The sequence below is a fragment of the Ipomoea nil genome, unplaced genomic scaffold (genome assembly GCF_001879475.1).
Source record: "Ipomoea nil cultivar Tokyo-kokei standard unplaced genomic scaffold, Asagao_1.1 scaffold2549, whole genome shotgun sequence".
NCBI lineage: Eukaryota > Viridiplantae > Streptophyta > Magnoliopsida > Solanales > Convolvulaceae > Ipomoea > Ipomoea nil.
This window is the reverse complement of record NW_017618977.1, coordinates 7,967-17,302: the sequence shown is the minus strand read 5'-3', so window position 1 is coordinate 17,302 and position 9,336 is coordinate 7,967. Positions and strand designations below refer to the sequence as shown.

The following is a 9,336-nucleotide window of genomic DNA, read 5'->3' as shown; positions in this document are numbered from 1 at the left end:
TGGCGTCCATTGTGCTCCGTTTTCCTTGTCCTCTGCTCGTATCCGCAGGCCCCCCTTGTCCGCCCCTGCCTGCGCGCCTCCTTCCCCTCTTGTTGCCCGCTCTCGCCCTTCGCGCTTGCTCGCCTTCTCCCCTTTGTTGGACCTGCCCTCTCTTCTCCTCGCGCGCTCTCCCTCTGCCCCCGACGCCCCTTTCCCTTCTCCTCGCCTCTGTCCGGCCTTCTTGCTCGCTCCCCTTCTTCTTCGCGCCGGTCTTTGCGTTCCGCGGCCCGCCTGCTTCCCCCCCTCCCCCATGCGTCTGGCGTGCTTTGTGTTGGTGTCCGGTCTGTCGTTCTGTCTGCCCCCGTGCTTCTTCCCTCCTCTCTTGCCCCTCCGTTTTGCCTTCGCCCCCCCCCCTTTTTTCGTCGCTTAGCCTCGCGTTTTGTCCCCGCCTCGGCCCGTCCCTTTGCCGCTGCGCCTCCGCTGCTGCCTTTCTTTGCTCGCCCTCCCCCCGTTTGGCCGCTTTTCTCCCTCCTTCTTCTCTGCCTGGTTTCCCCGTTGTCGGTTCGGCTCTCCCGCGGGCTGCCCCCCCGCTTCGCTCCTGTGCCCTCGGCTGCCGTCTGCCCCCTTTCCTTCTTCCCTTCCTTTCCCGCCCCTGCTTCCGCCCCTTTGCGCCCTCCTCGGTGGCTGCTCCTCTCTCCGCCTGCCCTGCTGCTGCTTGGGTGTCCTCGGCCCCCCCCCCGCGCGCCCCGCCTCCCCTGGCCCCGCTCGCTCGGATGTCAGCGGTTCCGGCGGTTGACTGGCTCCCGTTCGCCTGCGCCTTGCCCTGCTTGCCCTCTCCGTGCCTCGTCTCTGCCCTCCTTCCACCTCGTCGGCCCGTCGTCCCCCCTCCTTTTGCTGTGCCCCTGTCCCTTCGGACCGCCCCTCTGCGCCCCGCCCCCTCCCCGCGTGCGCCTCCTCCCTCGCTTGTCCCGCTTTCCTCTTCGCCTCCCCCTCGCCGCCCCCCCCCCTCCCCGCGCCGGTCTCGCGCCTCTTTGCCTCTCTGCCCGCGGCGCTCGCCGTCTTCCCTCTCCCCTCCCCGCGGGTCTTGCGGTCCCTTCCCCTCCCCCCGGTCGTCCCTCCCTGCTTGGCCTCCCCTCCTCTTTCTCTCCCTCCTCGCCCGCCGCCGTCGGCGTTCCCCCCTGTCGTCCCGCGCGCCCTCGTCCTCGCCGCTTGCGGGCTCCCTCTTTGGCCTCCTCGTCCTGCCGCGCCTACCTCTCGGCTGTGCTCTCGTTGCCGCCCCCCGCCGCTCCGGCCATCGGCTTGCTTACTTCTGTTTCCATTGGCCCTGTCTCCCTCGTCGCCTCTCCTCGCCCCTGCCGGCGCGTCTTTGCCTCCCTGTTGTCTGGCTCCCCTCCGGCTTTTTTCCTTGCGTCCCCCCCCCGTCCTTGGTTGCTCTCTCGTTTGTGGCGTCCCCGTCCTGTTCCCCCTTCGTTGCTTCTCTCGGCTGCCCTTTCCCGTCCCCCCCTGCGTGCCTGCTCCTCGCCCCCTTCTTCGCGCCGCGCTTCCCCGGTTCCCGGTGTCCCCCGCCCCCTCCCGCGCCTGCCCCCTCTTTGTGCTGCTCCCTCCCCCGTCCCTCTTCCCTGGCGGTCCCTTCCCCCCCCGCCCGTCCCTCACTCCGGTCGGTCCCTGCCCGCTCCCCTTCGGCCGGCCTTGGCTGTCCGCTCGGCCCTCTGCTCCGGCTTGCCCGTGTGGCCTTCTGTGGTCCCTCCGTGCTCTCCCCCTGTTGCCCTCCTCCGTCCCCCTCGCCCGTCGCTCGGCGCCCCCCCTTTGCCCTGCCCTCCTTCCCTGGGTTTGCCCCTGGCCCCTCGTCGCCTTGTCTGCGCTTCGCCTCCTGCTTGCGCTTCCTGCTGGCGCCTCCCCGGGCCCGCCCCCCTCTCCTTGGCCGCTCTTTGCGCTCCTTTGGCGTCCTCCTTCTCCTTCCCTCCTCCCGGGCCTTTTCTTTCCCGTTCTCCTTCTCCTGTGGCCCGTCCGCCCCCCCGCGCTTTCTTGGGCCGCGCTGTCCCGGCTCCCCGCGCGTCCTGGCCTTGGCGCCGTCCCCCCGGCGGCTTCCTTCCCTCGGCCTTGCTGCTTTGGCCCGCCTTCTTGCCGGCCTCCTCCCCTCCCCCTGGGCCCCCCTTCTTCCTTCCCCGGCTCCCGGGCTGCCCTCTTCCTGCTCGGTTTGCTCTGCCTCTTCTTCTCTCCGCCCCCTTCCCTTGCCCGCTTTTCCGCTCCTGCCGGTTCTTTGGCTCCGGCCTCTTCCTTCTCGCGTCGCTCTTTGCTTGTTCGCTCTCCCTGCCCCTCTGTCGCCCCGTCCCCCCCCGGCCTTTCCCGCCGCCCCCCCCCCGCCCCTTTCCGGGGGTTCCTTTTGCGTTGCCCTTTCGCCCGCGGTCCCCTCCTTGTCTTCGCTGCCTCCTGTGCTCTGTGCGCCGTTTCGCCTTCCCCCCCCGGTCCTCTCCGTCCCCTTCCCCCCTTTTCTGCCGCCTGTCGTCCCCTCTCGTCTGCCTGGCCCTTTGGTCTGTCGCCCCTGCCTTTTTTCCCCCCCCGGGCCTCCCTTTGTCGCCGTCGCTCCCTTTTGGCGTCCGCCCCGCTGTCCCTCCTCCTCTTCTGGCGCCCTGCGGCTTTGCTTGTCCCGGCTGCGCCCTCCCTGCCTGCCCTGCTCTCGTGTCCCGTTCCGGCCTCTCTCCTTCCCTCTGTGCTCGGGCGCGGGCCGTCCTCTTTCGGGCCTGCCCCTTACGCTCTCGCCGTCTCCGCCCCCGCGGCTCTGGCCCTTCTTCTTGCGCCCCGGCCCCCTGCTGGCTCTCCCCGTTGGGTCTTTCCCTTCGCGCCTGCCCCCGCCTCTCTCCGCTTGTTGCCTTCTGCTTCGCTTGCGGGCCTGCGCTCGGGGCGGCACGCGCCGTTGCGCTTGCTTCCTCGGGCGCCCCCCCTTTTTCCCTGGCCCGCGGTGCCCGGCTCCCTTTGGGTCCCCCCTGGCCTCTCCTTGTCTGTCCCTGCCCCTCCTCGCTCTCTTCTTTCCCCGTGTGCCCTCTCTTTCTTCCTCTTCGTTGGCCCGGCGTGCCCTCCTGCCGCTCGGTCGCGGCCTTTCCGGCGTTCCTCGCTCCCCCTCCTTTTCGTTCGTCCCCTGCGGCTTGTCCCCCTTCTTCTCGCTCTTGCCGGGCCTCCTCTGCCTCTTCCCCCTCGGTTGGCCTCTCCTCGTCTCCTGTTCTCCTGCCGCTGCCCTCTCCTCTTGCCTTGGTGTTGCTTCCCCCACTTGCCCTCCTTTTTCTTGCACTTCTTATCTTGCCCTTGGGTGTGTCCTCCTGGTTCCTTGGTTGCCCTTCCCCCCTCCCCCCCCGCCATGGCATCTTCCCTTCTCTTTCTCCTGCGCGCTGGCCCGCCCCTCCCTGCGCTTTTTTGCGGGTTCCCTTTCCGTCGGCGGGTTTGGTCTGCTCTTTGCCCTCCTGCGTCGGCCCCCTTCTGTCCTGTCCTGCTTTTCTCTTCGCCAGGTTTGGGCTTCGCGCCCCGTCTCCGGCCGCCTGCTTGTCGTGCTTCTCCCTCTCCCCTTCTCCTCCCCCCGCTTGCTTCTGTCCCTTTCCTCCTCCTCTGTCGCCGTGCTGCCCTTCCTTGTGGCTCTGTTCTGCCTCTTCGCCTGGCTCGGGGGCCCCTCCCCCCCTCCTTTGCGTTGCGCTCTGCTTGCCTTGGCCTTTCCCCCCCCCTTCTGGGCTGCGTTTCCCCGCTTTGTGGCTCTTTGGGCTCCTCTCCGCGCTTTGCCTCGCCGTTTCTCGGCCTTCGGGTCGCCGCCGCCCGTGCGTCTTCGGCGCCCTGTTTGCCTTGTCCCCCCTTGCGCATTCCTCTTCCCGGCGATTCCCTGGCGCTGCCTTTTCCTGTTTCCCTTCCTTGCACGTGGGCCCCCGTTCCTATGTCGCCCTGGGCTTTGGTCTCGACCCCTTGCTTTGCCTTTCCCCTTTGGCTCCGCGGTAGTGTCCCCCTCGCTCTGTCCGCCTCTCTCTCCCCTTGTTTCTCCGTCCCCTTTGCCTCTGCCCCGTCTGCTTCTCGCCTTCCTGCGGGCGTTTCTCCGCGCCCTCCCTTTTCTCTCCCCCCGCCTTTTCTCCCCTGCGGCCTTGGGGCCCGGCTGCGGGCCCCTCCTCCCTTCTCCCCTGTCTCCCCGGCGGCCGCCGCCCGTTGTCCGCCTGTCCTGCTCTCTCCCCTCCCCTCGTGTCCTTGCGTATTCGTGTTCCGGCTCCTGCGGTTCGCGTCTGCTGTCCCGCGTGCTCTTTGTCCGCCTTGCTTCCCTCCTTGCTCCTTCCGGCCTTTGCGCGCGCTCCATCGGTGGCCTGTGCCCGATTCTTTCCCGGGCGTGCTCGCCTGTTCCCCCGCCCGCTTGCTCCCTCCCCCTCCTTTTCCTCTTTGCTCGCGCGGGCCTCCCCTTCCCCCCCGCCGCTTCTGTGTGTGTCCCCCCGCCACCTCGCTCCTCTCTTTCCCGTTCATCTCGGCCGGTCTCCGCCGCGGCTTTGGGCCTTGCCCCTCGTTCCCTCCCTCCCTCACGGGGCCTGCCCTTCCTCCTCTTCCCCCTGTCTCTCTTTCCTCTTCCGGCGCGTATTCCCGGCCTCTTTGTCCCCTGGCGGCGGCCGCGCCTTCGGCCTGTCTTGCGCCCGGGCCCCCTGGGTTCGTCGTGCTGGGCCGTCTCTTCCTCTTTGTGTCTCGGCGCGGGTCCCTTGCTGGCTTTCTCTCCCCGCCTTGCTTGTTCTTCTCTCCCCGCTCTCCTGTCCCGCCTTGTTCCTTTGTTTTTTGGGTCCCCTACCCCCTCCTTCTCGCCTCCCGGCTGCCCTGTGGTCCTCGGCTGTTGCTCGTCGCCTGTTTCCCCCTCTGGCCGCGGCGTTTGTCTTGCTTGCCCCCTCCTCTTCCTCCCTCTCCGCCCCCTCGAGGCGCGCCCTTCCGCCTGCCTTTGTTGGTGGCTGGCCGTTGCCTCCCCGCTCCCTCTTTCCCTTCCCGCGCGCCGTCTCCTCCCCTTCTCTTTCCCGCCGCCGCCTTTTTCCCTCGGCGTGTCCGCGGCGCCCGCTGCTCCTTGCCTCGTTGGGGTCGTCGCCCTCGCCGCTTCTTCGGGCCGCTTCCTCTCTGTCCTTCCCTCCCCTTGCGCTTTCCCCCTTCCTCCCCCCTGGTGCCCCTCCGCTCCCGCCCCGGCTCCCTGTTTTTGCTGGCCTCTCTTCCCTGCTTCTCGTCCCCCGCGCTGGGCGGGCCCTGCCCTTACGCCTGGGCTTTTCCGTCCTTTGGCGCCCCCGCCTTGGTGCTGTTTTCCGTTCCTGGCCTCTCTTTTCTGTTTCGGGCCGGCGTTTGCCCCCTTTCTTGCCTTCTTGTTTTTCCCGGTGCCTTGGCTGCGCTCGGGCTCCTTGCCCTGTGCCGCCCTCCCTTGGCTTCCTCCTCCCTCCCTGTCGTGCGCCCGCCTGGCTCGTTCTTCCCCTGTTCTCGGCTTGCTTCCTGCCCGCTCTCCGCGCGCTCGACGTGCCTCCCTTGGCTGCCGCTTTCCCTTGCGGCGCTTTGTGCTCTCCTCTCTTTCCCGTTCCGGCCGCCCCTCCCTCTCCTCTCTCGCTGTCCCGTGCCCGCCCGCTCCCCTCTCCTTGGGGTGGTGGTGCGTTCCCAGCCGCTGCCCGTCCTCCTGGTGCTGTCGCCGCGGTCCCCCCTCGCGCTCCCTCTCCTTCCCGCTCTTCCGCCCCCTGCTCCCGGTCCTGTGTCCTGTTGGCCCCTTTTCCCTCTCCCTGTCCTCACCGTGGCCCGCTCCCGTGTCGTGGTCGTGCGGCCCGGCCCCGGGTCGCCCACCCGCGGCCGTTGCCTCTGCTCCATTTCCTCCCTTGCCCTTGCTTCCTTCCCTTCCCGTTCCTCGCCCCTCTGCCCTCCTTCCGCTTCGCCTCCCCTTCCCTCCCCCGTCCCTGCCTCCTGTCCCTGCTCCTTTCCCGGTGTCTCCCGCTCCTGTCGCCTTCCCTGTCCCGCCTCGCTCCCTCCCCTCCGGCCGCTCCGGCCTCCCCTTCCCCCCCGCCCCGCCTGCTCCCCTTCCCCTGTTCCGTTGCCCGCTCCCCCCCTCTTCCCCCCTTCTCCGCTCCCCTCCTTGCCAGCTCCTCCCCCCTTGCTTCCCTGCCCCCTTCTCCTGCTCCTGCCGTCCTTTTACTTCGGCCCCCTTCCCCCGCCCCTTCCCCTCCCTTTCCTCTCCTTTTCTCCCTCCCCCCCGCCCTTTCCTGGTCCTTCCCCTTGCTCTGCTCCTTCGCGGCCCCCGCCTTCCCCGGCCCGCCCTGCCTGCGCCGCCCCGCCGCTTTGTGTGCTCTTCCGACGCTCTGGCCGCACCCGCTTTTGCCTTCCCCCGGCCCCTCCTCTCCCGCCTTGCCCTCGCCTTCCTGCCCGGCCCCCGGCCTCCGTGTGCACCCTTCCCCGTTGCTGTCAACCGCCCTTTGCTTTGCCCTTTGCCCCGGTGTTTGTGCGTCCCCGGCCCTCCGCCGCCGCCTTCCCGGGCCCTGTTGGCCCGCCTCGTCCGGCCCGCCCGCCCCCGCCCTCTCCGGCTTTTGTTGGCCCCCCCCGCCGCTCCAGGCCTTGTCCGGCTTCCCCGCTGGATGGTGGCCTTCGTGGTGCACTTCCGTTGCCCGGCTGCGCTACCTGGGAGTGCGGCGGTCGCTGCCCTCTTCCCCTCGCCCTTTCTTTTCTCGCTTCGCCTGCTTCTCTTCCCGCTCTTCCCTTCTTGGCCTAGCTGGTCGCCGCGCCTAGCGCCGGCTCTTCTTTCGGGTCTTTCGCTGCCTGGGACCGGCCTCTTCGTTCGGCTGGGCTGCCGTTGCGCTCTCTTCCTCTTTTCTCCTCCGTCCTGCCCTGCCCCCTGGCCGCTCTCCTCTCCTCTCCGTCTGCTCATCTCCTCTCCCTCCTCCTCCTCCTGCCTCCTCCTCCTCCTCCTCTCCTCCTCCTCCTCCTCTCTTCTTCCCTTGGGGTTCCGGCCTTCTTGTTCTACTCTCCTTCTCCTCGCCCGCATTTCCTCCCCTCCTCTTCCCCTCGCTTCCTCTTCCCCCACTACTTCTGTCCTCCTCCCGTCCCCTTCGCTCCCTTCCTCCCCATTCTTTGGCCGCTTTCCCTCTCCCCTTCTTCCCCTCCCCTCCCCTCCTGTTCTCTCCCTCACAGCCACCCCTTCTTTCCTTTGCTTGTCCTCCGCCCCCCTTCTTCCGCCCGCTTCCCCTCCCCGCCCGTCTTCGCTCGCGTTGTCCCCCCTCGTGCTTTCCCCATTTCTTTGGCCTCCTCCCTGCCCCCTTCCCGTCCCTCCGCGTGCCTCCCTCCTTGCCTCGCCCTTCCCCTCTTTGGCCCTCCCCTCCCTCTCCCACCCTTGTGGCTCGCTGCTACTCCCCCTTCTCTCGGCTTCTCCCCCCCCTCCCTCCCGTCCCTCCGCCTTTCCCCCCCTCTCCCCTCCCCCTTCGCCCCCTTCGTCTCCCGTCCGGTCCCCCCCTGCCGGCCCCGGCTCGCGTCACCTTCCCCGACAGCCGCCGCGTTTGTTGTCTCGCGGGCCTGCATGTGTCTCTGTGCTTGCCCTTCCGGTGCGGTTCTCCAGCCGCCGTGCCGCCTGTGCTGCCTTCCCCTGCTGGCGTTTCTCTCGCGGGCCTCGGGCTCCGCCGGCCACTTGTTGCTTGGCGCTCCCCTCCCTATTGGCCGCTCATGGTCCACCCAGCCGTTTCCCTTTTGTCGGCGCTGCTCCTTTGTCCTGTGCCGCTCTCCCGTGCCCTACCGTTTTGATCCCTCCTTTCGGCCGCTGGGCGGGCCCTGTCCTGGGCCTCGGGCGCTGCCCCCTCGTCCTCCCTCGGACTCTCGCGTCCTTGCTCCTCCCCGCCATTGGCTCTCCCCCCGCCCCGCCGCGCCTGCTCCCTGGCGCCGGGTTCGCCTGCGCCTCTTCCTCTGCGCGGGCTTTCTGCATGCCCTTTCGCCTTCCTTCCTTCTCAGCGCTTGCGCCCATTCCCCGTGCCGCGCTGCGCGGTCAGCGTCTGTCGCCCCTGGGCGTGCCCGTCCCTCTGTCCACCCCCCCGTCCTTTTGTCTCTCTCCCCCCTTGACGTGTCCCGCGTGATGTCTCTCTTCAACATCTGCCTGGGGTCCCCTCTATGTCTCGTCCTCCTGCTTCTCCCTGCCCGTCTCTCTGGCCTGCCTCCCGGCTTCCCCCTGGCGTCGCCTCCGGGCTTTCCGTGGCGTCCGCTTCCGCGCTTTCCGTTGGCCCGCCCTTCCCCCCCGTCGTCCGCCTTTCGCTGTCCTCCCCCCCTGCCCCGTTTCCCCCCCTGCCCTGGCTACCCGCTGCTTCCCGCTCCTCCTCCCTGCCTCCCCGCCTTCCCGCTCTTCGCGCCCGGCACCTCCTTCTGCCCGGCTCCCCGTCCCTGCCCTGGCTTCCCCTTGCCTGCCCCGTCCCCCCTGCTTTCCCCTCCTGCCCGCGGTTCTTTCCCTGCCTTCCGCCCTCCCCCTCTCCCCCTCTTCGCGTCTTCCCGGTTTCTCCCGCTTGCCCGTGTGTTTTGGGGCCCTGCCCTGCCGGCTCTCTTTCTCCTCGCCGTCTCACTCCCTAATCACTCCCCCCTCCCCTCTTTCCTTCCTCCTTCCTTCCTCCCCTCCCTTGCCCCCCTCCCGTCCCCGTTCTTCTCGTCTCTCTCCTTCCCCTTCCCCTCCCTTCTCCTTCCCTTTCCCTTCCCCTCTCTGGGCTTGGCCCCCCTCCTCCTTCCTTCTCGCCCACTCCCTTCCCTTGGCCTCCTCCCTCCCTCCTTTCCTCTCCTCCCTTCCCTGGCCCCTCCTCCTCTCCGCTGTCGGTCCTCCTTTCTCCGTCCCTTTGTTGGGTTCCCCCTTTTCTGTTTTTCCCCTCTTCCTGTCCTCTTTGTCTTCCCCGCTCTTCCTGGCGCTTTCTTTCTCTGTCTTTGCTACCCCAGTTCCTCCCTTCTCCTGCCCGCTGTCTTCCCTCCTGCCTCCCCTTTCTCGTGTCCTTCCCTCCGGCTGTCCTTCCCTCCGCCATTTTCTCGCTGCCCTCCGTCTTCCCCCTCTCGATCCTGCCTCCGTGCTCTGTCCTTCACTCCGCCGTTGTCCTCCCCTCTTTGCTTTTTCCGCTATTCCGCTGGTCCTTCCCTCGCCGTTTCCTCCCCGCTTCTATTCCTCTGTCTTTGCGCCCCGTTACTTCCCTTCGCTTCCCGGTCCCCAGCCACCCCTTTTTCCCCGCCTTTCCCCCCGGCTCCTCTTGCCCCTCCCCTTCCCGTTCCGGCTGTCCTCTGCTCCACCCCCTTCCCCGCGTCGGCCTCCTGGTCGCCCCCCCCTCCTCCTTGGCGGCCTCCCCCTGGCCTTTCCCTCTGCTGCCTGTGTTGGCTGGCCTCCTGCCTGCTCGC

The 9,336-nt window shown here is 68.7% G+C and overlaps 2 protein-coding genes across 2 annotated transcripts; both read right to left on the bottom strand.

Annotated features, from left to right (window-relative positions):
- Positions 1 to 3,268: 3,268 nt before the first annotated feature.
- LOC109153858 (hornerin-like) lies at positions 3,269 to 6,859 on the bottom strand. The gene has a single exon (XM_019301747.1). The coding sequence runs from the start codon at positions 6,857 to 6,859 to the stop codon at positions 3,269 to 3,271; it is 3,591 nt and encodes a 1,196-aa protein (XP_019157292.1).
- A 1,672-nt stretch (positions 6,860 to 8,531) lies between these two features.
- Positions 8,532 to 8,972, bottom strand: LOC109153857 (sperm protamine P1-like). Its single transcript, XM_019301746.1, has one exon. It carries the CDS (start codon positions 8,970 to 8,972, stop codon positions 8,532 to 8,534), a length of 441 nt encoding a protein of 146 aa, XP_019157291.1.
- Between the last annotated feature and the right edge of the window lie 364 nt (positions 8,973 to 9,336).

What these genes read in the sequence shown, in the direction of transcription:
- LOC109153858 (XM_019301747.1), bottom strand. Translation starts at nt 6,859, where the DNA reads ATGAGCAGACGGAGAGGAGAGGAGAGCGGCCAGGGGGCAGGGCAGGAC.
- LOC109153857 (XM_019301746.1), bottom strand. Translation starts at nt 8,972, where the DNA reads ATGGCGGAGGGAAGGACAGCCGGAGGGAAGGACACGAGAAAGGGGAGG.